A 27,035-nucleotide genomic window follows, 5' to 3' on the forward strand; every position below is an offset into this window, starting at 1 on the left:
CTTGACATCAGCTACAAACCTTAGAATATGCAGGAAGTCCATATCCGGGCAAATCTTACGAATAAGAGGCGCGCCACCATCTCGAACCAGGCGGGCCGTCGTCTCCGGCCCCTGAGCCCCGAGCGGTGGCGCTCGGAAACCGGGAAGGATTGCGAAGGGTAAATTCGAAGTCATCATCCTTCATGGACCCTGAAGAATACAGCCGGAAGGATCGGCGGGGCTTGAATTATACCTCGACTTTCCTTTTCCGCTGCCGACTGCGGCTCTCATGCTAGATGCTGGGTGGAGAGTGTCTCCTCTCCAAACACATCAATGTTGACAACCTATCCCCTCTCCGTCACCCATACTAATCTTTCAAATGTCTGAAACCAAAGACATGACTCAATCCTGGCGCATTTACCTGTACGGCGCTGGCTCTATTGCATGGCGACATGGTGTTGCAGCGGAGAGTCTAGGTCACGATGTCCAGCTCTTTGCGGCGGACCCTTCAAAAGAGGCTCGACAAGCATTGCTCGCCAAATTCCCCAAAGCTACCATCTATGAACATACCGAAGCCATGCTCGCCAGTTCTCCGGGGCAAGAGCGCGACATAGTCGTGATAGCTGTGCCCCCATTCTTGCACCATGCAGCAACACTCCGTGCGTTTCGATCCGGCCGTCACGTCCTCTGCGAAAAGCCCCTAGCAACATCCGAGACGGAGATGGACGAGATGCTAGCTGCAAGTGCTGCATCCGGTCGTATGTTTGGAGAGTGCAGCTTTCGGTATCTCGGAAACGAAGCGTTGGACCGCGCCCGCCATTTGATCGAGACGGGAGGGATAGGCTCTGTATATCACGCCCGCTTCATCAACCGGCAACCCAGGGCCCGCGCGGGGATCGAGTACCAACCGTCAAGCAGATGGTTTCTGGAAAAGGAGAAATCTGGTGGGGGCATTATCTTCGATTGGGGCGTCTACGACATCACCATGTTCTTCGACGTCCTCCGTCCTGTTGCTGCCACGGTCAATTATGCCTGGTCAGCCACGCCAAAGACCGGCGCGGACCCATCTGAGACGTCCATCTCTATCGAGACGCACGCTGGTGCGTCTCTGACATTGACGCTTGAAAATGGTGCCGTCATCCCCTTGTACTGGGAGCGAGCGAGCGGGTTTCACGGAGACGCCCAGGTTGCTCTGAACATAGACGGCACGGAAGGAGGTCTGACGTGGGAATGGGTCCCGACGTTTGACTACAAAGACCAAGTCGACGCGTTGGAGGAAGGCTTCAAGCTCGTGCACTATGTCGATGATAATGGCAAAGTCGATGCTAGGGAGGAGACGTTCCCTGCTTTCGGGTGGGAGGACGCAAACCAACGTCCCTTGCTCTCCTTTGTTGATTTGATCGAGGGAAGGGATAGTGAAGCTCTTTCTAGGAGCCGGCTGGAGTTCAATTTTAGTGTTATGTTGGCTATTTACAAGTGCGCCTCTGAAGGCAAGCCCGTTCATATTCAGCTGAAGTAGAATCATGTAATGAGAAACATGAACTTGATAATATTTCTACGATATTGAATATTTCAAGCGTATTTGGTTGATAGGCATCTGCAGGCAATATCGTCCTGTCTGAATCCGAAGCAGCAGGGCGAAAGATCTTGCAAAGCCTAGAATGTTTAGAAGACGCAAGTCGACGCCGCTGTCGGTTGACTCAATCAAAGCGATTTGGGGACATCAACTGGGACACCGAGTGGACGGTCGGGCTCGAATCGTGATGCGCAGCCGCGACGCAGAGAAGATATTATGCGCAAGAATCGTTTAGACTTTGTATAGAGGTACAGCTAGATCAATGGCCATAAGCCAGCAGAGGTATGGCTAGTGCTCGCACGCATCCCTTCCTCTGTATATTCCAAGTATCTGTCTCTTCCCAAATGGACTGATCAAAGCTCTTGACTAGTCTCTTTGCCCTTCCGCAATTTGAAAATGGTTATGATATTCCCAGTCCACAGCTCATAGCCTCTCCGCAGACATCTCCAGTGCCACCTTCTCACTACTACCGGGAGTAATGGTGTGAGAAGCTTCCTCCTGATTGACCTTTGCCTTGGAGGTACGGAATCGGAATTCAGCCTCATTCCACCTTTTACCAAAGCCATATTCTGGGTGCCAGATAGTCAGGCACAGGCATGCTAGTATAATCATGGTTCCGTCAAGAATCATGAACTCGACCTCTTGGTTGGCCAGCTTCCCCCCAAAACCCTCGCTGAGCTCGACAGAACGGAACACGGTCCGCACAAAGAGGAATGCGGTTGCGCCGAAGATTGCTGTGAGTCTTGTTAGCACAGCTTTTCAGGTCGGGTGATGTTGATCCAAGACAGAAAACATACCAAACAAGAACATTTTGAATCTTTTGCTGCTGACAAGGTCTGTGAATTCCGGGTTGCGCAGATCTGGGTTCTTTCTCACGCGCCAGAGGAATTCAAGACTGCAGGCCGAGAATGCAAACAGACAAGCAACCTGGATCGAGAGACCTGCGACGAGGATGTTTGTTCCCACCTTGATCTAAAGGCAACCGATTGTAAGCACCAAACTATAGAAGCAAGTAAGATCGCTATAACAAGGCTAATGGGTGGATGTAGTACCATGTGTGGATTATCCAATGGCGAAGATGCAGCAATGCCCCCGCCAACAGCCTGAACAACAAGACTGACGATATCGCATCCCAGGAACGCTGTCGTATACGACCGAGGCTTGATCCGGCTAATGGCCTCCCCGTGGACCACGACGATGCGTCCGAGAGTCAGGTAGATCGCGGCCGCGATGAAGACAGGACCAATCGTCAGCGTGATGAGGTACCACAAAAAATAGTCTCTGCTGAAGGGGTTCCCATTCAAGAGAACCCTGGCGATGTATCCGACGGTCTCCGTCAACAAGCCAAGGCAAATGGCTATCATGAAGCCCTTTGTTTTGTGCACTATGCCCAGATAGATCTGACCGCATGCGAGAACGGCCATAATAACTAGGAAGATAACATTTCCGGGAACACTCGGTCGATAGCGTACGAAGCCCCATTGTTCGACGGAGCAGGTGTCTAGAGTGCAGACGAATCCTGGAATGTAGCCTTCAGGGGCCGACATTGTGAACCGAGTTTTGTGGAGATGTCGGATCTTTGGGAACCTTGAAGAAGATCGGTTGCTTGAAAAGAAAGTGGAGGAACCCTTGATTTGGCGTATTTAAAGCTAGGGATGAGTTGAGGGCTTCAAGAACCTGCGGAAAGGATGATACCGGTGGACTGGTAAACGTTTCTTGGCCCAACCCCTTTGTTGGTTGATAATACTAAGTATGTTGCTGGCTACATGATTGGATAGAAGCCGAGACAGATGCAGCTGAGGCAAATGCGACGGCTGAACTTCCCTTAGTTCCGACCTCTCAAACGAGACTGTAGTAGGTGCATGTAAGTCGGCCCGAGACGCCCGGGGGATTTTGGCTAAATCAAAGCATCCCCATGGGGGCCCAGCCAAGGAGCCCACGGATCGTCGTGCCGAAAAGCTTGCCACCTTTATATATGCGCTGTGCTGTGCCGCCCGGCTGCGGCGTCGAGCCAGCCGAGCCGCACACAACTTGGCGGAGGCTTCACAGACGCCACATCGAGACTGATGTGTATATCCGTAGACGCAAGTCATACATCCGTCACCCCCATTGGGATCAGTATTCCTGCCGCTGTGGCCCAACACCGCGAGAAAGGCATGGAATGACTGACGTCGGAATTTTCGGGACCAAGAAGCCACGGCGGGAGGACTCGCTATCACATCGAAGGATCCCCTGAATCCTTCATAATATGCATCTTCTGCCAGGCAGCACTTCGGTATTCCTAACTTGGACTCATTCACTTTGCTTCAACGCTTGCCTCGAGAGGCACGGCGAGCCGTCCAAAGCTGCAATCCTAATTCGACCATAGGCTGTCAGCTACAACTCTCCCGGAAATCGATTTCTGTGATACTTGGGCCTTATCTTCAGGGCTATAGGATTCGTCATCGGATAGGAACTGTCGAATGTTGTTCCGACCAGCGCTCACGTCCCTATTGTCTTGCTTGTGAGATTTCAGCGTGGGAGGAGATGCCAAGGGCTCAGGTCTTCAGTTGCTGATAACACTTATAGGATCAAAAGATGAGCTAGTATCAGCTTAGTATTAAACAACAGGCTCCCGTTGAAAAAATGATTTGTACAATTCCCTGGAGCCCAAATTAATTGATTTCACGAACAATTCTTTTCGTGGCTCGCTGACGTCTTTACTGGTCGAAGTTCTTCCAAATAAAAATTTCTTGAGGCTGTCTTCGTTTTCGTTACAAACATGACTGAACCAAGCCCAAGTCCCATAGCCATCATTGGCATGGCATGCCGTCTGCCCGGTGGCTCAGACAACCCAGACAAGCTTTGGAACATGCTTTCCGAGGGACGAAGTGGCTGGCGTGAGATCCCCGAAGACCGCTGGAACAGGGATTCCTTCTACCATCCAGATCCCGAGGCAAAAGAGGCCGTCAACTTCAAGGGCCTTTACTTCTTGGACCAAGACATTACTGCTTTTGATGCACGCTTTTTCAACGTTCATCCGCACGAAGCCCACTGCCTCGATCCACAGCAACGCATCTTATTGGAGACAACATATGAGGCTCTGGAGAATGCTGGGCAAACTATTGCCGGTATCAAAGGCTCTGATACCTCGGTACATGTCGGAGCCTATGCTACTGAGTAAGTACTCTTTGATTCCTGCCACGAGCATATTGTCCGCTCAAAAAGCCATGGTACCCGCCCAAGGCTGTGATGCTCAATCGGTCTAACTCATGTCCTTAAGCTTCGAACGCATGGGTTACAAGGACACGGCAAGGACGCCAAAGGCCCACATGATTGGCACTGGAATCGCAATTCTCTCCAACAGGATCTCCTACGTCTTTGATCTCAATGGCCCATCCAGCACAGTCGACACTGGGTGTTCGGGAAGCATGGTGGCCTTGCATCAGGCATGCCATGGACTTCGAGCGAGGGAGTCAAAGATGGCCATCGTTGCCGGTACTCAACTAGTCCTCACCCCTGATCAGATCATTCCTATGAGCAGTGTCGGGTATGTACTAATTCCTCTCTATGTGTGGCCTGGTGAACATGCCCGTACTGAGGAAACGAATGTAGCATGACAAATCCAGATGGCAAATGCTACGTTTTTGATAGCCGCGGCACTGGCTACGCAAGAGGCGAAGGCGTCGTCACTCTGATTCTCAAGCGTCTTGATGATGCTGTCAAAGACGGCGACAAGGTCCATGCCCTTGTCAGGAACTCTGGCCTGAACCAGGACGGCAAGACAGTAGGCCTCACGCTCCCCAATCCCATCGCTCAGGCGAATCTTATGCGCCTCGTATACAAAAATGCTGGTCTGGATCCAGCAGATACTGTATATGTTGAAGCCCATGGAACTGGGACTCAGGCTGGTATGAAGCTTTTCACTCCGTTTGCCCTGTCCTTCTTATATGTCCTTTCCTTCCGCTTTATCCGCCAAGCGTAGACTCTAACAATGAAGCAGGTGACAGCGCAGAGATATCATCAATCGCGGAAGTCTTCTGCCCAGAAGGCCAACGCGAGGACGGCCTCTATGTTGGCTCAATCAAGTCAAACATTGGCCATCTAGAGGCTTCAAGTGGTGTTGCAGGATTGCTCAAGGCCATTTTAATCTTGAAGCACGGAGCGATTCCGCCCAACATTGACTTCGTCGAGCCCAAGCCTACACTCCATCTTGAGGAGCGCAGGGTCAAGGTATGAAACCCCTGAGAAAGATGTATCCTTAATTTGTACTGCTGCTGACTATTCCACCCAGGTTGCCACTGAAATGATTCCACTTCCTGACTCTACTGGTCACCGGCGCGTGTCTGTCAACTCTTTTGGCTACGGCGGAACAAATGCCCATGTCATCCTGGAATCTCTAGCCAGCTATGAGAAATTGAACGAAGTCTCAGCTCTGGCGAAACAAAATGGCACCAATGGCCATACTAATGGGCATACCACCAAAGCAAATGGCACCAACGGATATGCTGGAGTCAAGAGAACCGCTTCTGATGACCAAAAAGCCAACGGGCTGAATGAGAAAGACCATGGCGAGCACGCAGACACTGGCACGGTCAACGGGAAAACAGACGATATACACGGCCCTCAGCTCTTCGTCTTGTCAGCTCGGTCCGAAACCTCCTTGCAGACCATGGTGTCCAATGTGCAAGGATGGGTCTCTTCTCACAAGGATACTTCCTCACTCTCTAACCTAGCTTATACTCTGTCGAGACGCCGATCAGAGTTGCAGTTCCGATTCAGTGTCGCAGCGGCTACCCATGATGAGCTCATCACACTCCTCGGACAGAAGCCGCGCATCACCAAGGCAGTGTCCAATTTCCGCTCCGTGTTCCTCTTCACCGGACAGGGAGCCCAGTGGCACGCCATGGGCCGAGAGCTCACCAGGGACCAGCCGGTCTTCAAGGGATCGATGCTCCAGTCGGAGAAAATCCTTAGACAACTGGGGGCAGATTGGAGCCTGATTGAAGAGCTCTCTAGAGATGAGGAGAGCTCACGTGTTGCCCAGGCTGAGATCTCTCAGCCCTCTACCACGGCGATCCAAATCGCTTTGGTAGACCTACTCAAGAGCTTTAACATCTTTCCCAATCTCGTTCTCGGCCACAGCAGTGGTGAGATAGCCGCCGGCTATGCTGCCGAGGCTCTGGACCACGAAACAGCGCTAGAGATATCGTACAGGCGCGGGTTCATGTCACAAGCATGCGCACGCCTCATATCGAGTAAAGGCGCGATGATGGCTGTCGGCCTGGGCGAAGAAGATGTCGGAAAATACGTCGAACAGACCCGGACGGGGCTCGTCTGCGTTGCCTGTGTCAACTCACCCGTCAGCACAACCATCTCTGGAGACGACACTGCCATCGATGAGCTGAAGCAGATCCTGGATGAAGAGTCCATTTTCAACCGCAAGTTGAAGGTGGATACAGCCTATCACTCTCATCACATGAAGAAGGTCGCAGCCGAGTATTTCGAGTCTATCGCCCACATCCGGGTGCACGCTCCAAACCCCGCCATCAAATTCTACTCTTCTGTGGCCGTTGCACATAAGACATCTGGTTTCGATGCTCAGTATTGGGTCGATAATCTGGTGTCTCCAGTCCGCTTTGCCAACGCATTGGAGCTGCTCTGCCGCACAGAGCTCGTGGGTATAGAGCCGGCACCGCTCGCTTTGTTCACCGAGGTTGGCCCACACGGTGCCTTGGCGGGTCCTGTCAGACAGACTATCAAGGGGCTCGACTTGGCTGGCTTCAAGTCAAGCTACCTTTCCACCCTGTCTCGAGGCCGTGATGCTGCAATCACCCTCCTGGAGACAGCAGGCAAGCTATTCGAGTTTGGGTATCCGGTTTCGCTGCAAGAGACGCTAGGTGGAAACCAGTCTGCAACACTGGTGGATGATCTTGCACCGTATCCTTGGGATCATTCCACAAGCTTCCTCTACGAATCGAAACTCAGCAAGGAGCATCGCTTCCGTGCGCACCCACCTCATGATCTTCTCGGTCTACGGGTCCCGGGAACCACCAACCAAGAACCCACTTGGCGCAACCTGCTCGGCGTGGGAAGCCTTCCGTGGCTCAGTGATCATGTGGTTGATGGCTTTGCCATCTATCCAGCCTCTGGTTATCTTTCAATGGCCATAGAGGCAGTGCGCCAGATCAGCATCGACAGAAAAATTCAAGGTGTTATATCTCAGGTTCATCTGAAGAACATCTCCTTCTCGAAGTCAATCATGATCCCGGAACGACGCACAGACGGACTGACATCCGATGTCGAAGTCCTTCTCACGTTGAGGCCCACTAAGCATTTGACCGACCGGACATGGGAGACGTTCCGCATCATGGCCCTTTCCCCCGAAGATGTATGGCACGAGCACTGCTCTGGACACATCATGCTTGAGTGGGTGGCTAAGGAGGACGAAGTCGAGGGATTCCGTGAAGAGAGCATGACGACCTCGAGCCGCCTCAAGCACCTGCAGGACATCATAGCCGCGTGCGACACTCAGCTCAGCGGGGAAGATCTTTACAAGAACTTTACCGAGAACGGCAACGTCTATGGCCCTACGTTTGCCGGCATACAGTCAGCGCAGATCGGTTCTCATGGAGCCATCGCAGAGATCAAGATCCCGGATGTGGAGAGCATGATGCCCAGAAAGCACCAGCAGGAGCATGTCATCCACCCGGCTTCGCTTGATACTGTGTTCCAACTAGGCATTCCTCTGTACCGGAGAAACGTTGGCAACGGCCCAGTGATGCCTACAAGCATTGACGACCTGACCATAAACAGCGGACTCAGCAGTACCCCGGGGACTAGATGGGTCGTGTGCTCCACCGTGAGCGAGAAGGGCTTCCGGTTTGCTAGTATTAGGATCATGGTCTTCGAAGAGACGACCAGAGGTGCACCACTGGTACCCGTCGTGGACATCCGTGGCGGCGCGCTTCGTTGTATTGGTGAAGCTCCAGTTGATGAGAAGACACTTCCGTTCTGTCGGAAGATGAGCTATGCTCTCGAGTGGCAACCCGATGTCGACTTGGCTCCGCTACAGCATCAGCCGAATCAGCTGGTTGAGTATCTTCAGCTTCTGGCCTTCAAGCAACCACGTATGAAGATACTGGAACTGTGTGCCGGATCTGAAGCCGACGTAGCACTACCATTCCTCCAAGCAATCGATCGTCCAGAAGGTTTACTGCTCGACCGATATGCACACTGCTACGCCGACACCCAAATAAAGTCCTTGGATCAAGCCAAGGCATCTCTTCGTAAATGGATTGATCGTGTCGATTTCAAGACGCTAGATATTTCAAACGATCCTGCTCAACAAGGCTTTCAAGAAGGATCTTACGACCTTATCATTGCTTCGCAGACACATCAAGAACCTAGCTCCATTGATGAGTCTTTGAGCAACTGGCGAAAGCTTTTGAAGCCTCGCGGTAGGCTGGTTCTTGCTGCGTTACCGGTCCAAGATGGACAGAAAGATGCTGTTGTCCTGCCAGGGGTCGATTGGCACGCCCGCTTAGAGCATCACAGCTTCCAGAAAGTAGTGTCAGATCACGATGACCCTGCCACAGGATCTCGCATGATCGTCGCTATAGCCAATGAGGAGCATTCTTTGCCGAGAGGGGACTTGTCTTCGATTTGCATCATCTCACAGTCCCAGTCGGACGAACAGTTTGCATCTCTTACTGATTCTATCATGGCCCAAATGACAAAACAGGGGTTCCCCTGCTATTTGGGCGACTGGTCATCTGAGCCAGTCAACATTGATGCCATCCACATTGTCCTTGATAATGCAGCCGACCCTATCCTTGGTTCACCGAGTGCAGACAAATTCGCCCAAATTGTTTCCCTCGTCACGAGAGCGAAGAACGTACTGTGGCTCAGCTGTCAAGAGAGCGGCGCGGATACCCACAATCCAGCCAAGGGAATGATCAGCGGCCTCGCCAGAGTTGTGCGGCGAGAGAATTCGGCTATGCGATTCGTTACGCTCGATGTCCAAGACGACGTACTATCGAGCTCGGAAGTCTTGGTGTCTCGGATCTCAGATATCGTCAAAAGGTCCTTTGCCACTCCCATTAGCATGTCACGATCGGATGAGGATGAGTACACCTTCAGGAACGGCCAGCTTCTCATTCCCAGAGTCCATGCAGATGCCAAGTTCGACGACTGGGTCAAGAGAGCAATCTACGCGCAAGGTATAGAAGTTGGGCCTTTCCAAAGAGCGGAAAGGCCCCTCAAGCTCGAGGTTGAGACGCCGGGCCTTCTAAGCAGTCTTCGCTTCATCGACGATGAAACACCATCAAAGTCCCTACAGCCATTCGAGTTGGAGCTTGAGGCCAGGGCATACGGCGTCAACTTCAAGGATGTCTTTATCGCCATGGGCCAGATGATACCGGGTGTGACCATGGCTGGCGAGTGTGCCGGCGTTGTTCGCAAGGTGGGCTCTGCGATCGAGGACAAGTTTAGCGTCGGAGATCGCGTATGCGGTATCTTCGCAGAGCCCTTCTCTAGTCATCCACGGATCGACGGAAATTTCAGTTGTCACCTTCCAGAGAGCATGCCCTACTCCGTCGGCGCATCCATCCCTGTCATCTTTTGCACCGCATACCACTGCATCGTCGAGGTCGCTCGCCTTGAGCGTGGAGATACTATCCTCATCCACGCCGCTTCCGGTGGTGTTGGTCAAGCAGCTATCCAGCTTGCTCAAAAAATCGGAGCCGAGATCTTCTGTACGGTGGGCAGCAGCGCGAAGCGTCAACTGCTCATTGAAACATTCAATATCCCGCCGGACCACATCTTCTCGTCTAGGCTTCGGACGTTCAAGCAGGGCATCCTGCGGCTTACTGAGAACAAGGGTGTCAATTGCGTCCTGAATTCGTTGTCCGGCGAATCACTCCATGACTCATTTGCTGTCCTTGCACCGCTGGGAACCTTTGTAGAGATTGGAAAATCTGACATTTATCGGAAAAACGAAATCAGCATGGTTCCCTTCGACAATAGTGTCACCTTTGCTGCTGTGGATCTGACGGTCATAGCCCGGCTGAAGCCGACCAAGATGCGAGAAACACTCGAAAAAGTACTCTCCCTGTTCGCGGAGGGCATTTTAAAGCCTGTGGCTCCCATAACGGCCATGCCCATGACAGACATCGAGGACGCATTCCGTCTGATCCAGTCAAGGAAGCACACCGGCAAGGTCGTTCTCGTTTGCGATGATCAGACGCAGGTAAAGTCAACCGTTGCACGTCCTAAGCCTCTTAAGCTGGATAAGAATGGCACATATGTCATCTCTGGAGGCCTCGGAGACCTCGGGCGGAGGATTGCCAAGTTCCTCGCAGCTCACGGTGCGGGACATGTGGTAACACTATCTCGTCGCAAGCTCCTGGAGGAAGACCAGCTTGAGTTGGAGGAAGAATTGCAAGCCCTAGGAGCGGAGCTGCACATCATCCGCTGCGATATCACAGATCGAGAGTCAGTGCAATCGGCCGCTGCCGAATGTGCAGAGAAACTGCCCCGAGTGAGAGGAGTCGTCCATGCAGGAATGGTCCTGAGGGTAAGTCTCAACTTTGACTTCTAGTCTTCACGTACAGCACAGCTAACCTCGCCTCTAGGATCACCCTTTCGAGATCATGTCCCACGATGACTACATGACTTCGATCAAGCCCAAGGTCCAGGGAACTCAAAATCTCGACGATGCCTTCTGTGCTTTTGACTCCCTTGACTTCTTCATCATGCTATCGTCCATTACTGCAATCCTTGGAAAGTCAGGGCAGTCCAACTATGCCGTAGGCAACGCCTACCAGGATGCCTTTTCTCATAGCAAAAAGGGATCAAGCTGCAGATACATCGCCCTGAACCTAGGTGCAGTCGATGGATCGTTGGCAATCACGTCGCTCCCTCCTGCACAGCAAGACGCCATGCAACGGGGATCAGTCCTCATGTCGTTCGATGAGGTTTTTACAGTCTTGACCTACGCTATGAGCGCGCAGGCCAACGAGTATGATCTCCACCAGTTGATTCTTGGCTTTGACCGAAAGTCGATGGAGGCGGTGCATGATGAGATGGCCCTTGCGAATCCCATCTTTAGCCAGATTCCTTACCTGGAGAAGGAAGGAGAACCGGCCAAGGAAGCCGCTACGGATATTGGAAAGTTGCTCCAACAAGCGACCACGCCCGATGAGGTCAAGAACATTGTTGTTGGCGGTATTTGCCAACGATTCGCCATGTTCACTGCCACTCCCGTTGAAGACATCAGTCCGGACGACTCAATGGAGAGTTTCGGTCTCGACTCCCTCGTTGCCATAGAGTTGAAAAACTTCCTCTCTCGCACTTTTCAGGCGACACTGCAGACATCCGAGGTTCTTGATGCTGTCAACATTTTGAGTTTGGCCAAGATCATCATACTCAGGTCCAAGCTCGTCCCCAAAGACACAGAGGCGGCGGTGGTGGAGAAGGAAGACGTCGCCACGGCCGAGAAAGTCTCGGACCTTGTTATCGAAAGTGCAGCTCCCGGCGCGAACCACAACTTCCATTGCTGTCGAGCTTCCAATACCCTCCACAAGATGCCTCTCGTTGACTTTGATGTCATGTTCGAAGACTACCTGGAGAAGTCAAGGATGTTCTTTTCCGTCGAGGACTTCAAGACTCTCGAGAATGATGTGGCCGAATTCAGAAAGCCAGGCAGCATTGGTCGGAAGTTCTATAGTCGTCTGTATGAGCAGGCACACGACCCTGAAATTGAGAACTGGCAGGAAAAGTACTTCCTACAGAGTATGTACCTTCAGAGACGCATGCCGCTAGCACCTTTCAACAACTTCATGGCCTTTCACCCTCTCGGAGAGATGGGCCATACTCAAGCGGAACGGGCAGCCATGATTGCAAGCATCGCCTTCCAATGCAAGCAGGATCTCGAAGCAGATCGATGGGAGCCCATGGCATACATGTTCACGGCCAATTGCACCGATCTTTGGCAGTACATCTTCAATACGGCTCGGTTACCTGGTGTTCCGTTCGATCGAATGGCGAAATTTCCTAGCAACGACCACATGGCGGTGCTCTATCGTGGACACATCTACAAGGTTGAGCTCAGGGATCGAGACCAAAATGTTTCTGTTGAAACATTGACCAAGACTTTCAATTCTCTCTTGAATCAGCAAGATCTTGATGACAACTGGACAAGTATCCTTGGGACCGACGACCGCACTTCGTGGACGGAGGTAAGTTCAGTCCAGTCTATTGACGCATGCCGATAGGTTGCTCTAATGGCTAATCGATACTAAACAGAGCCGAAAAGCCCTGATTGAGCTTGATGAAACCAACAAAGAGACAGTAGACATGGTAGAGGCTGCTGCTTTTCTCGTCTGTCTCGACGACACAGAACCTGCACATGCAGAGGCAAGAATTAACAACATGATGATGCTCAATGGTTTCAACCGATGGGTTGACAAGTCCATCGCGTTCGTGGTGTGCAAGAACGCGACTTCTGGCACATATGTCGAGCACACGATGATTGATGTAAGTTTGATTGCTCTGTTCCATGACCCTTTTTGAAGCGAATAGCCTGACCTCTTGTAGGCAATGACTCTTTTCGCGATGCAAACTGCCATTGTCGAAGGTATTATGACCTACAAGCCCCAAAGAGAGGCCAATGGGCATATCAATAGCGTTGCCGCCACACCGAGAGAGTTCACACTCAGGACAACACCGGCATTGGACGCACGCATCCAACACGTGCGGCAGCGTTTTGAGGATGACATTTCGAAGTTTGGATACAGAGACATCGTGCTCTCCGACTTTGGGAAAGACATCCTGCTCAACCGCCACCTTCCCATCAAAGGCGTCTTCGACCTCATGGGCCTGCTCGCCAACTACTACTACTACGGCTACAACGCCCAGTCCTGGGAGGCCGTCTCCATGTCGCACTACCACAAGGGCCGGCCTGACATCGTGCAAGTCAACACGCCTATCACTGCGCAATTTTGCATCATTGCCGATGACCAGAGTGTACCGGCGGGCAAGCGGTTCGAGCTGATGGTTGAGGCCGCGAATGCCCGGAACCAAATCATCAAGGAAGCATTCACGGCGGGCCGTTGCTATCAGCGTACGCTCAGGGCCCTCGAGCTTTGCGCGGAAGAGGGCGAAGAATTGCCTAGTCTCTTCAAGAATCCGCTTTACGAGCAGACTGTTGAGCCCAACCAGATGTTTTCCAATACGGATGGGCTTTCTCCCGAGTCTTGTTTTATCATGCAGAACCCCAACAGGTTCTGGATGACGTACTACGTCACTGATGCAGGGTGAGTGGGATTACTGCTCAACTACCTACATTTCGCAGAGGAAGCTAATAGTTTGTTTCTCTTCAGAGCTCATTTCTCCGTGGTTACCGGGAAGGAAGAGGTCATTGCGTGGGCAGACTGTTTGCAACGTGCCTCCTCGGTGTTGAAGACGTTGATTGACTTGGTATGAAATGCGTAACGTTTTTTTTTGTTTTCTTACTACCTATGTTGGTCATAGTCCTGCTTGAATCTGGTAGTGAATTTGGCTTTCTGCGCATGTCGAATTTTCATGTATGTTGAGCCTTGAATGATAAACTCCTAGTAGATTTTTGAATAGGAAAAACTTTACGAAAACTTCTCAAGTCATAATTCAAAAAACATGATCTATCAACTCAGTAAACAAGATATCTTTCGCTGAAACGACAGATGACTAATGTATCCATCTACACAGATTTCTCATTTCTTCCCTGATCTGAGGATGCATTCGCAGCCGTGTCGCCAGTCACGGTTCCTTGGACCTCTGGAAATGGCTGCACCCGATCATCTGGAATCCATCGCCTCTGCATCCCAAAGCTCAATACCAAGGAGGTGCCAGCCACAACGATGGGTAGTATGAAGGCCCTGGAGATCGCAAAGCTGAAAGCCTTCTGCACGAACGGCAAAACAGCCTCCGGTATCGCCTTTGCCAGATCCGATGCACCCGCATCTTGTATCGCTTTGACGTCGACCCCTCCCGGCGCTCCCGCGAGCCGACGGTAGAGCTCCTGGGAGAAGAGGTTGGAGGCGATGCTGAGTCCAACCGCGCCGCCAAGTAAACGGAGGGAAACGACCATGGCACACGCGGCCGGCATGTCGCTGTCGGGGAGGACCACCTGCACCGCGATGAAGGGGACTTGCTCCGCGAGCCCGATGCCCACTCCGCTAATGATTTGAAAGCCGATCAACTGCCCCATCGACGAATCCCTATTCAGTCTCTGGAGCAGCACGCAGCCGGCGATGAAGATGCTGGACCCCAGCCACATAAAAGGGACGTAGTGGCCTTTTGAGCTAACGCACGCCCCCGTGATGATGATGGCGATGCTGCATGGGATTCCGTACGCGAGACAGCGCACGCCCGACGTGACAGCGTTGGTGCCCAGGACTGCTTGAAAGTAAAACGCCAGATAATACATGTGCGTGTTATGTGCCATGGACATCAGCATGTTGAAGGTGCAGCTGATGGCCACCGTCCGCTGCGAAAGGATCCGCATGGGGATCGTCGCCCTGTTTTTAAGATTTTATCCGGTCAGCTCCTCAAGAACGCATCTTCGAGATAATTCAAGGTTTGCTCACTCTTCTTTCTTGCTTGCCTGCAACAGCCCGAATGCTGTGATGAAGATTCCAAATATCACGAGGCATGCGTAAACCTTAGGGTCAGACCACGGATATTTGGTCCCACCCCATTGAAGGGCAAAAAACAGAGTGATTAAGCCGACGATAAGCAGAAAGCCTCCAAGTAAATCAAGCTTCTTCAACTTCTGGCGCAGAGAGAGCTTCCCATGTATTGGTGTCCTTGCTCTCAAGATTTTGTACGCGATTGCGAATGTCACTGCCCCAAACGCTACATGTAGAGAGGCGGTTAGAGGAATTATGTCGGAAGCTGATACTGCAATACTCACGCAAGTTAATCCTGTTAGGCGTTAGAAACTTGTCAAAGAAAACCACCAGGGATAACGTACCAGAAGCAGAAGCGCCAGGTGAGTCGAGGTGTATCTGTGATGAGTCCTCCAAGAGTCGGTCCTAACACTCCTGCCACGCCGTACATGCTCGTGACAAGAGCCATTCCGAATGGTCTAGCTCGCAGAGGAACTGACCTTCCGTACACCGATAGACTTCCGCAAAGAAGACCAGCAGCTCCAATACCGGAGATGACTCTTCCAGTGATCAATGCTGCAGAATTTGGCGATGCAGCGCATAGAATTGAGCCTGCCTCAACTTCATAGAAAGAAGGCAAGATATCAGTCAGTCAATTACAGCTCAATCGGTAGATTGATACAACTCACAAATGACGATGGACATCAAGTAGAGAATTCTGGCATTGAATAAAGTGTACAGGCGACCAAAAGTAGGCTGGAAAGCCATTTCTGTGAAGAGGTATGCGCTTCCGTACCACGGAACGTCATTGAGTCGATGGAAATCACTGGTTATCTTGGGGATGGCCGTTGCTGGAGATGATGAGCTTTGAGATCTCTCAAACACGGGTGGATTGCGAGAACTCACCAAGGATACTTCCATCTATGGCTATCATAAAGGTTGCAATAGTGAATACTGTCGACAGAAGAGCCAGTTCTCGTGGCGTCGCGTACTGATGAGTCTGCGACTCGTCAGAATCATCGCCAGTCGTGGTCTGAGTTACACCGGTGTCATGGCTTTCATGCACTAGAGACGTCACAGTCTTTTCCTTAGGATCGTGATGAACGGAATCATGGTGGTTGTCGCTCGTGTTTCTGTCCACACTGAGCTCAGGCCGTTCAGAAATCTCAAAGGTTTCTCTTCTATTGGGCTGCATATTGTTTGATGACCTCTCTCGAAACACCTAACTGGCTTAAAACCAAGAAAACTATGGTTTGAATCGAAATGCAGAAGTTTATGAATGGTCTTGGAGACCCTTCTGATTGACCGAAGTCCCTCGGCTCTGATGAATAGTGGTCGCTGCAACATGACTGATGCTCGATCTGGTCTGGTACCAGATGAGCCTCTTCATTTCAAAAAGGTATTTTTTTGCTACAGCCAGGCTCTTTTGCGGCTGACTATATTCAGCAATAAGATATACGTCACAACTAGCGCATGCAATCCTGCGGGACCCCAGATAAGGCTGCGGTGAGAATCCTGCAGGAGTAATCCTGCGGAAGCTACGGGAACGGCACCGTCGGTCCAGAAGGGATCACTGCTGCGCATAGCCTGAAATTTGCGCTTCGGCTCGCCTTCCCGTGGCGCCCAAAACGATCTTGATTAAGGGAAAGCATCGCTTATGAGTTGCACATTACGGATGTTAGTGATTGGATGATCAGCCAACAGGTCGTTCCGTGTGGCGTAGGTTCCCGCTTGGCAGACCGAAGGATCAAATGTGAACGACGCACGATCTCTGTCTTGGCGAGCTCGTCACAACTGACATTAGACTGAGTGGTATAAACGCGACTGACATAGATAAAACACGTAGAGAGAGAGGGCTTTTCATGTTAATTACCATGCTCCCAATGAATTGTGGTTGGCGGACTTCTTAGCACGCAGCATGATTTGCTCCAAGTTTCTCTTTGCGCTTTGCGCGTCTGCTCTGGTACGGGGAACACCCGTCGCACAAGACTGCAAGGCGTTCCCAGGCAGTGCATCATGGCCTTCAAGCAATGATTGGTCTCGTCTGAACAAGACGGTCGACGGACGCCTCTTCACGCCACTTCTTCCCGGCGGCGTCTGTCACCCAGGGCAGCCAAACTACAATGCAGACCAGTGTCCCAATCTTCTGGGGGCTTGGAGAACCTTTGAGTATCATGCCGAAGATCCAATTTCTGTCATGTGGGACAACTGGACCAACTACAGCTGTGTCCCTCTGGACGGATTCCCCTGCAGCGGAACAGGTTATCCGTCATACGTGGTAAATGTCACTACGGCAAAGCATGTCAAAGCCGCCGTCGACTTTGGCGAGTACATTACACAGAACGATAAATCGAACCTCAGCTAACAGATATATTCACAGCGCGGAAGAACCAAGTTCGTCTCATCGTCAAAAGCAGCGGACACGATTATCTCGGTCGCTCAATTGCACCAGGTTCTCTCTCCATCTGGACGCACCACCTAAACAAGATCAAATACCACGAGGGCCAGTTCAAGCTTGCTGGTTCAGGAAAGATCATACCCGGCGATGCCATCACCGCCGAAGCCGGAACGAAAATGGTCGATGTGTATACTACCGCAAGCCAACATAACCGCGCTGTCGTAGGCGGCGGAGGCAAGACTGTTTCGCAAGGCGGCTTTGTGACGGGAGGGGGCCACTCGATCCTGGCGCCGCACTATGGCCTTGCGGCAGACGGTGTACTAGAGATGGAAGTCGTCACACCTGATGGGAATATCATTACGGTCAATGAAGATCAACATTCAGACTTGTTCTGGGCGATGCGTGGTGTGAGTGTTATATCCCTTGACTACATGTAGTGGGAACCCGTGCTGCGCATCTGCTAACGCTGAGTAATTTCAGGGAGGAGGATCAACTTTCGGCGTTCTCACTTCTGTCACGGTCAAAACGCATCCCGAAAAGAAGCTCACCATGGTTCTTTTCATGGCGTTCACGGCTCCTGAAGCACCCTTTACCCTGGATCTCGCTACGTGGGGCGCTTCCCAGCTTCCTTACCTCTCGGATTCTGGCTTGTCAGGTTATCTAATGGCCACCGTGAACTCGACACCGCCGATTCCGATACCGGGTCTTCCTGAACGAGTCGCCGGGCTGATGGGAAAGACCATCATACTGGATACCCAGGATACGGTCAAGATTAACAAAATTTTTCAACCTCTCAACAAGACCATCCAGGAAAGATGGCCGGGGCAGGTCAACTTGTTCGTTCAGACTCAACCGTACGACTCATTCATGGACTGGTATGCCGAGAATTTTGATGATGGTCAAGCCGGCGGCTCCGTCTATCTCATTTCGCGACTCCTGGACAAGAAAACACTCACAAATGACTTGGACGCCCTGTCCGATGCACTGAAACCGATTCTCCTCAATGATGGCTGGTTGGGGACCTACCTGGTCGCTGGAAAGGGGGTCATCCAAGCGCAGCCCCGCGGCGGAGGGAATGCCGTTCATCCGGCCTGGCGAAAGGCGTACGTCCATGCACGTGAGTTCACCAGCAGCATACATTTAGTCTCGAGGTTGGGTCGTAGGTCAGGAATGAGAAAAGACACTGACGATTTGTAGTAACCTGGCAAGGGTGGGGTTACGATCCGTGGGACGCAGCAGCTGGAGAGAAAGCCAGGGAGATTTTGGATGCTAGATTCGAGCCCCTCCGCAAGCTCACACCCGATGGAGGATCTTATATGAATGAGGCAATTTTCCCTTAGCAACATTTAACTAAAGCTGGCAGATCAGAGCTTCTGCTAATCATTTTATCTAGGGATTCCCGTTTGAGAAGAACTGGCAGCAAGCGTTCTGGGGCGCGAACTACCCGCGACTCTTCAAAATCAAGCGCAACGTCGATCCGAAGGATGTTTTGTGGTGCAAACCTTGTGTAGGAAATGAAGGTTGGGAAGAGAAGAGCGACGGTCGCCTTTGCAGGATTCGGTAAACCGGCGAATCTACTTAAGCATCACTACGTCACCTTCTCTACACTTCATTATGTTGGCGAAGTTAGATCCCCAGAAACGTCATGACACCAGCCAGTCAATCATTCTGAAGGATCACCACAACTGCTTAGTATAGCCCGCAGGTTACTTTGATCCAAACCTTACCCGCAGATTGTGTACCGAGTCACAACCTGTGTTTCGTGATTGTAGATGTAGGTTGTTAGTCTGTGACTAGCTCGTCGACAGCGGTTCGCAAGTATCCGTTAAGATGTGTAAGCAAGGTGAGAGAATTCTTGAAAAAGTAACTCCGGCATCAGCGGATCCAAAAGCTTGTGTGCCAAGCTAGGGTGGCTAAAATATGAAATCGTAACTACATGTAGTTTTCACTTTGTATAAAGTTCAATGTTCGGGAGAGCTTGCATGCTACATGTACACAACACCGTCAGAAGTCACATCATCCCAATCAAGCTTTGAAGCGTTGTGAAATAGGCGGGGCCATTCAAACAAGAAACTGATAAGAGAATTCTAAAGTCTATGAAATCGCAAATGCCAAAAGGCTCGGAAAGTGTAGTAATAAGCGTCGAACAAATACAACACCCCCTCCTCCACTTCTTCCATCCTTCTCTCTTCCCGAAAAGGCATGCAAGAGAATCATGGATTCCCTACTGGTTTTTCCCCTTGGAATCGTCCATACCGAGCCGACCGAGCACGGCGCGAACACTCTCCCCATGGTACGAGTACATCCACTTGCAGCCCATGTGGGGACCGACTACCTTGATGTAGGCCCAGATGGTCATCTCCTTGATCCATTGGTGGATGAAAGAGGTGGAGGTCTTGCGCAGGTCGCCGTTCTGGGTGGTGAAGTCCACAATCTTGGATACGCGGTCCTTGCGGTGGTCCTCCCAGGCCTGGATGACTTGCGGCCGCGCGCTGTCATTGAAGAGCGGTGCCTTGAGGTGGGCGAGGGTGTACGCGAGCGTCTCCGCGTCCTCAAAGGATGTCGCGCCGCCTTGTCCTCCCTGGAACACGTCAGCATCTCTCTTCCTTGTCTCGAGGTGGTGAACTTACAGTCGGGGGCATGCCGTGGGTGGCATCTCCAATGAGAAGCACGCGGCGGCTGGGAGAAGACCACGACTCCCGGGCGGAGAGCAGGTAGAAACTGCAAAGTCTGTCAGTATCCGTACTATTCCCGCCGCAGACTTCGTCACTCACGGCCAGAGGGTCAACGACTCAGTCGGGGTCCGGTGGCACAGCGCGCGGACGACCTCGGGCCAGCTCGAGTCGATGGGGAACCTCTCCTTGATCATCTTGGCCAGCGTCTCCTTGTCGGCGTCCAGCGCCGCCCAGTCCTCACGGGGGCGCTCCTCGACCTCAAACGTCGCAAAGTAGCTGACCTCGTCGCCGTCCGCCGACGCCGGCATAACGGCGAAGGAACCATTGCCGCCGAACAGCATGCACGGGTAGTGCATATCCGTGTCGACGTCGGGCAGGTCGCTGAGCTTGAAGGTGCCTGAGATACCGGCGAGGCCCTGGAACACGGGCTTGCTGCCGTGCGGGCGCACAAACGAGCGCACGCGGGAGTGGATGCCATCAGCGCCGATGACGAACTCGGCGGTCACGGATTCGCCGTCCTCGAACTCTACGGTCGCCGAGGTGGCCGTCTCCTCGCGGACGGCGGCGCACTTCTTTTCGTAGTGGATGGGCACGCCCAGGAGCTCGAGCTGGCGGATCAGCTCGCCGCGGAGGACGGTCCGCTTGATACGCAGGGCCGGGTAGTTGTACTCTTCGTAGCTACCGTTCAGGACCTTGGCCAGAAGACCGCCGCGGCCATTGAGGAAGGCTACGGACTCGAAGGCGAAGCCTTGGGGGCGGAGGGTGTCGTAGACGCCGATGTGGTCGAGGACGCGGAGGGCGTTGGGTGAGAGGGCAATGTTGCCGCCTGAGACAAAGTCTTTGGGCCTGGCTTCGTAGACTGCGGAGGAGATGCCGCTCTTGTGCAGGTAGAGGGCGAGAGTGAGTCCCTGGTGTAATGGTTAGTTAGTTGTTCTTTGCCAGTGGGAGGGACAGATCGGTACAGAGAGGCCACCGCCGATAATAGCGACTTGAGCCATTGCAAGAGGTGAGTTTGAAATGAAATATTAAGTCAGGTAGATGGGTGTTGTAGTCGGCGATCCTGGTGAGTAGTCTGGCTCAAGTGTTTTCCGTGATGGATCTGAGCTCTATCTAGTATCATCTCACCCTCCAAGTCGCTTAATCTTATACAAGACTCGCGGCTTCAATGAAATCGAACCTATCCGCTGCGATGCGGAATCAAATCAAGCAACGTACGATCGCTTGTCCGATACGGCTGCAGCCACCTCCGTCCTTCACGGCGATTTGGTCGTGGCGGGGGCCAGCAAAGCCGTCAGCCGGATCGGTCTCCGGTGAGAACGGAGGAGGTTGGGCGGACAGGGTGTGGCGCCTCAATGAGACGAGCACAAAGTCTTGCTGTCCAACTGCTGCTACTGCTGCCTGGAACAAGCACGAGAATCGACTCTCACTGTATAGAAACTCAAATTCGACAGTTTCTTTTCCTAGCTTTGTCTCGGGAATATCACCTCCAATGGAATGGCCGAAGAAATCACTTGGAGCGAACGAGAATCAGTTGATGGGTTGTGGCTGAGCACCGCGTAGATCATTTTTCACTCGAGCTGGCTCCGATCCCTCCATGCCTGCTATTACAGGGCAAACCTAAGCGCACCCACGTACACGATATATCCAAATGTCGCCGGCAGACCGAAGAATTTTAACGAAAAACCCTTTTATCATCCCTCAGCTCACGATGAGAACCGCGCGATTCTGGTGCCACCCCCAGCATCCTACTAGTACACGAGGGCCGCGCTCCGCACCCGCGCGCGTTGATGTAAGCGCCGTCAAAAAGCGGACGCTGTACAGCACAGCCGCACTCCGCGCCTCAAGATGATTTCGTCTTGGGAAGCCGTTCCCAGAGTGAAAGGTTCTATTCCGTTAAATGAGACTGATCACTGTCAAAATGAATCAACTTGTATTCTTGGCCGTTTTTCTTGCTTGAGGTGATGCCTTTCGGCTGACCACACATCTTGTGCGTGCAGTGAAATTGTTTCTCCCTCTTTTTCTTCTCCCGTCGGTATCTTGAACGCAATAGCTAGGCAAGTTGAGCAGCGATGAAAGAGCGCTTGCCGATCATTTACGTTGATTCACTTCCATTTTGAAGACCTGATTTCTCCACGTACCCCGGCTTGTAGTTCTACTAAGTCTTCTGACAACCCACCAAAAAACGTCCTTTTGCAGCTGAATACTTATGCCTGGAATTTGATGCCAGTGATACACATACTATTGCAAATACTAGGTACATGTGAATTTATCTTGTGAAATGGGTAGATGAACGTGTTGGAAGGTTTAGTTCGCAAAATCTCAATCGCTCCCACATAGTCGCACATATTCTATATGCAGCACTACAAAAACCACGGCAGCGGTGTCGCGGATTATGATGAGACTGTTCTTTTCCCCCCTCTTTCAAAGATAATTTGGATAACTCGGATCTACTGAGGTGCGCAGATACATGATATCGATGGACTTCCCTGGAGAACCACGTGTCCCACTTGGGCTCCAGTAAGCAACCTGGGAAACCCCCCGACAATGGCTCCACAACGCACGAATTTTGAGAAACCCATGAGTGGATCGTCTGGAGATTGATTTCATGAAGTATCTGGGGTTTAAGAAAGCAATTTTTATGCTTATGTACTTTTCACGGAAACCCTTCGTTAAGGTAATGAAACAGGAATTCTCTCAGCCTTCAGATTCATATGAGTTACTACAGATGAGGAACAAAACATGTACCTCACGCAAGTACCACTGTGGAACCAGGGTAAATCTTAGCAAAGAAAGCAATTGCCGATTGCCCAGCCTTCACGGGATTCTGAAGTCTTTGCAACTCATCTAACATTCAACAGTCAGTTCTTCATCTACTTCTCTGTGGAGAGAAAGCTGTCAAAAATTGCGCTTTGCCAATTGCGGAGCTATCACCGCATTGAGGATGGCGAGGTTGCGGTTGTTCAAGGGGAGGGTCTCCGTCCTCGCGCGTTAGCTTACGTGCATTGCAGCAAATAACTCCCAGGGTCCTTGGAATACGAGAACACTCGCAGGCAGCAGTCGCAACTCGTACAACCAGCGGACTAACAGCTCCATAATGGCTCCATTACTTATCCGATAATGATTTGCGTAGATATCTTGCCCTCGGACCGAAGGATTCGCACTCGACGAGGCACTGCCATCGGCGTAAAGACAAAGCTCCGAGACAATAACGCCGATCTCTCCCAAGTTGCAACAGTAAGCGCGGCGATGGAACCCAAAGACGCATGTGGTAACGGTAACAGTCGACACATCACTAGTTTACTCAAGGAGGTAACTGATAACGTACAAGTTCCACAAAAGAGGAAAAGCCGCACCCTTAGAGTTTAGACATCTTTGTTTCTTGTTACATCGTTTGAACGCACATATATGCAGGGGGGGTGGGGGGGAGGTGATATCATAAAAATCATGCCTTTGCAATAAACATGGACTGCACGTTGCAGTACGCCTTCAGGCCGCCGGCGCCGTACTCGTATCCAATACCGCTCTGCTTGTGACCGCCAAACGGCGCGTCGTACTGCAGCTCCAGGTGCGTGTTGATCCAGACGTTGCCCGCCTTGAGCTTCTCGGCGATCCTCTGCGCTTTTTCGAGGTCCTTTGACCAGACTGACGCGCCGAGACCCATGAGAGTGTCGTTGGCGCGGTGAATAACCTCCTTCTCCTCGCTCCACTTGAGGACGGGGAAGACGGGACCTGGGATACCCCCATGTTAGCCTCGGTGGGGACAGTGGATTTTTTTTTTCTCTTTCATTTACAGAGGGCAGAGAGGGCGGGCACTTTTGAGGGGAAAGGCGGACGATTGAGTTCCGCCCATGCATAGTTCACTCTAGGTACTTACCGAAAGGCTCCTCGACGACAATCCTCGAGTTTTCGGGCGGGTTGTCGACCATTGTGGGCGTGATGAAGTAGCCCTTGCCGTGGGACGCCGGTGCTGTAGATCCCGCGGCAATCTTGAGCTGCGTCTCCTCAATGTCCTTGAGGAGTTCCTTGACGCGCTCGAATTGCATCTGGTTTTGGACCGGGCCGAGCATCGTGCCCTCTTGTTGTCCGTCGCCCACAGGCAGGTTCTTGATGACGGTGGCCATCTCTGCGACGAGCTCGTCGTAGATGGACTCGTGGATGTAGATGCGCTTGATGGCGATGCAGACCTAAGGTTAACTGGTGTTAGGTTACCGCTTGGGCTTGGCTCATCTCATAGGAACTTTTGTCAATCAACTCCTACGTACCTGTCCGGAGTTGTACAGGGCCAGCATAGCAATCTGTAATACGTCAGCTTTGGTTTACCAAGAGTTCGACGCAGCCTGTAACCAACCTTGGGCGCGACGGCCTTGACGTCGACATCGGGAAGAACAATAGCAGCGTCGTTTCCACCACTGCGATTTCACGACTTAGCAGCCAATTCCACGTTGCCGAATTCGGGTGAGGTAGGACGTAAAACTCGACTCAAGTCGTCCACTTACAGCTCTAGAGTGACGCGCTTCAGAGTCTTACTGCAGCTCTCCATCACGCGCTTGCCGGTCGCCGTCGAGCCAGTGAAGCTGACCTTGTCGACACCCGGGTGAGAGGTCAACCAGGGGCCGAGGTGGTCGTCGCCGCTGAGGACCTGGAAGACGCCCGGCGGGAAGAACTGCTGCGCCAGCTCGACGAGCTTGAGACCGCAGTACGGTGTGAATGGGCTGTTTTGACTCGGGGATTAGTCCATGGCATGCATGGGGGGAAAATTGACGCAAAGGAGTTCAGAGCTTACGAAGGCTTCAGGATGAAGGCGTTTCCGGTGACTAGGGCGGGAGCGATCTTGCCGCAAGCTATTAATTCGTGTTAATTGAGTACATTCGCCAGACGTAAAAGGTTGGAAGTGCAATACCGAGGAGGAGGGGGACTGTGGATTGTTAGTTATCAGATCTATCGAGTAAAGTCCAGAGGCGTGTTGCAACTTACAGTTCCAGGGAACGATGCCGACAGCAACGCCCAAGGGGACATATCTCGTGAGAACGCGGCGGTCAGGGTTGTTATCGACGACCTCCTGAGGGTATGGCAAGTTGATCATTCCCTTGAAGTGCTTGATGGCCTCGCTAATCTCATAGAGTGCGAAAGGAAGCTGCGCAGCGCATCAGATGTTAGCATGACTCGTTAGAGAGTACCCACAGTCCCACGATAACGACTTACAGGCTTGCCCTGCTCCTTGGTGAGCATCAGAGCAAACTCCTCGGCATGCGCCTCGAAAGCTTCACCGAGCCTGAAGAGGGCCTTTTGGCGCTCCTCGTAGGGTGTCTCTGCCCAGCCATCCTGAGCCTTCTTCGCGGCCTGCACGGCTCTGTCGACGTCTTCGGGCGTTGAATATGGGACCTCGGGATTGGCTTCGAGGGTGGAGGGGTTCAGGCTGTTCCTCGTCTTTGTCGTCGACTCGAGCTTCCCGTCGATGATATTGTAGTATTTTGTCCAGTCCAACTTGGACGTGCCGTTCGTGGCCATGATGGGTGGAATCAGGGAGACTGTGAAGAAAACTAGATGAGACTGGGCCCTGGTCTGGCGCGGGAAGTTACGCTGCGGCCTGGTCCGTACAATGTGATGGGAGCAGAGAAAGAAAAAAGTACCAGGTCTGATTCTGGAAACTTGACTGGCACAGATGATCGGGTGAAAAGGAAACGCAGGGCGGGAAGAAGTAGAAGAGGCGGGCGCTGGATGTGGAACGTGCGAATGTGACTACTTTTGCCCTCTTGGCCTTTCTTTGCCTCCTTTCTCCTGAGCTTTCTGGGGGCAAGGAGGGGCCGGTTGGGTTGCTTACAATCGCATTGTGAGAAACAACGAACCAGTGGAGGGGCATGAGGGGAATGTGGAGAGTGACCGGGGGTGGGTTACCAGGATGCCATGTCCTAGACCCAGGGTTGTCGTCCGGAACTCCATTTTCGATGTCATGATAGTCGTTGACATGGACTGCTCGCAGAAATGGAGTGTGGCCCCGCGGCAGGCTGAGGGGTGCGGGTACACGAGGATAACCCATAGCTATGTGGGGTAGTTCGCCGGCCAAGGCCCTACCATGGTAGTTTGGCATGGCTCTTGTGGTTCAAGTCCTCAATTTCCTCTGTCCGCATTGGAGTCGGATGTCGTTGGACGGGAATGGTTCTGTTCCATTGTGTGTCTCGGTCAGGTTCTCAACTGCCACCCAACCCGCAACCCGCCCGGCAGTACCATCGGAATCGACAACTCAGCCAAGCCAAGCTGCGACGGAGGCAAGTGTTGAAACGCGGATGAGTTGATCGGCTTAAAGGAGACGGGTACGTACCTTTAAATAAGCCGGCCTTAGTGTACACATATATTCTTAGTAAAGTTGTGTTGGCGCTTGTTTACCGTTGCTGTCAAAGCTGACGCAGACTCTGCTTCTTGCTGCGGGTTGCCCGCACTATGGATGACGAAAGGAAGGGTGCACGAAAGTTGGAGACACAGACAACAGACGATTGAAGTCGGCAACGTGCCGCCTTCTCTCCACCCCTCCTTGCGCGTTTGACACCTGTACTACACCTTTTTTTTCGTTGCAGAAGTCTGACCTTGAGTCGATCAAGTTTTCCAGCTGGGGGGGGGAGACGAGGGTCTGACTCGACCACGAGCTGCGCCGTGCTGCCGTCCCCCCCTTAGCTTGCCTCGCGCTGCGTTTGAAGATTCGCTGCAAGGTTGGTCATGCAGACAAGACTCAAGGTCGAGTCAACGTTTTCCGCAGCTAATGGTTGGCTAGCTTGCTCCAAGAA

At 52.3% G+C, this 27,035-nt stretch overlaps 7 protein-coding genes across 7 annotated transcripts; 3 read left to right on the top strand and 4 right to left on the bottom strand.

Annotated features, from left to right (window-relative positions):
* Positions 1-358: 358 nt before the first annotated feature.
* Positions 359-1,498, top strand: CORC01_11943 (oxidoreductase family protein; the record flags this gene model as incomplete). The annotated part of the gene is made up of 1 exon (XM_022623565.1): positions 359-1,498. The coding sequence occupies one exon, from the start codon at positions 359-361 to the stop codon at positions 1,496-1,498; it is 1,140 nt and encodes a 379-aa protein (XP_022469893.1).
* A 480-nt stretch (positions 1,499-1,978) lies between these two features.
* CORC01_11944 (RTA1 like protein) lies at positions 1,979-3,102 on the bottom strand (the record flags this gene model as incomplete). Its single annotated transcript, XM_022623566.1, has 3 exons — positions 1,979-2,289; positions 2,353-2,527; positions 2,608-3,102. 3 exons carry the CDS (start codon positions 3,100-3,102, stop codon positions 1,979-1,981), a joined length of 981 nt encoding a protein of 326 aa, XP_022469894.1.
* A 1,214-nt stretch (positions 3,103-4,316) lies between these two features.
* CORC01_11945 (beta-ketoacyl synthase domain-containing protein) lies at positions 4,317-14,020 on the top strand (the record flags this gene model as incomplete). The annotated part of the gene is made up of 9 exons (XM_022623567.1): positions 4,317-4,714; positions 4,818-5,084; positions 5,150-5,445; positions 5,538-5,767; positions 5,829-11,111; positions 11,170-12,774; positions 12,842-13,072; positions 13,133-13,851; positions 13,918-14,020. 9 exons carry the CDS (start codon positions 4,317-4,319, stop codon positions 14,018-14,020), a joined length of 9,132 nt encoding a protein of 3,043 aa, XP_022469895.1.
* A 253-nt stretch (positions 14,021-14,273) lies between these two features.
* CORC01_11946 (major facilitator superfamily transporter) lies at positions 14,274-16,378 on the bottom strand (the record flags this gene model as incomplete). Its single annotated transcript, XM_022623568.1, has 6 exons — positions 14,274-15,093; positions 15,163-15,430; positions 15,489-15,499; positions 15,549-15,795; positions 15,873-16,034; positions 16,090-16,378. The coding sequence occupies 6 exons, from the start codon at positions 16,376-16,378 to the stop codon at positions 14,274-14,276; spliced, it is 1,797 nt and encodes a 598-aa protein (XP_022469896.1).
* A 723-nt stretch (positions 16,379-17,101) lies between these two features.
* Positions 17,102-18,921, top strand: CORC01_11947 (FAD binding domain-containing protein; the record flags this gene model as incomplete). Its single annotated transcript, XM_022623569.1, has 4 exons — positions 17,102-17,461; positions 17,545-17,988; positions 18,062-18,698; positions 18,791-18,921. The coding sequence occupies 4 exons, from the start codon at positions 17,102-17,104 to the stop codon at positions 18,919-18,921; spliced, it is 1,572 nt and encodes a 523-aa protein (XP_022469897.1).
* Positions 18,922-19,805: 884 nt separating this feature from the next.
* On the bottom strand, positions 19,806-21,254 carry CORC01_11948 (uncharacterized protein; the record flags this gene model as incomplete). Its single annotated transcript, XM_022623570.1, has 4 exons — positions 19,806-20,162; positions 20,212-20,302; positions 20,356-21,164; positions 21,219-21,254. 4 exons carry the CDS (start codon positions 21,252-21,254, stop codon positions 19,806-19,808), a joined length of 1,293 nt encoding a protein of 430 aa, XP_022469898.1.
* A 2,444-nt stretch (positions 21,255-23,698) lies between these two features.
* Positions 23,699-25,764, bottom strand: CORC01_11949 (aldehyde dehydrogenase; the record flags this gene model as incomplete). The annotated part of the gene is made up of 9 exons (XM_022623571.1): positions 23,699-23,985; positions 24,131-24,440; positions 24,519-24,551; positions 24,605-24,665; positions 24,753-24,968; positions 25,040-25,097; positions 25,157-25,171; positions 25,231-25,390; positions 25,459-25,764. 9 exons carry the CDS (start codon positions 25,762-25,764, stop codon positions 23,699-23,701), a joined length of 1,446 nt encoding a protein of 481 aa, XP_022469899.1.
* Positions 25,765-27,035: the final 1,271 nt, after the last annotated feature.

This window comes from Colletotrichum orchidophilum (genome assembly GCF_001831195.1).
Source record: "Colletotrichum orchidophilum strain IMI 309357 chromosome Unknown Scaffold_138.1, whole genome shotgun sequence".
NCBI classification, from domain to species: Eukaryota; Fungi; Ascomycota; class Sordariomycetes; order Glomerellales; family Glomerellaceae; genus Colletotrichum; species Colletotrichum orchidophilum.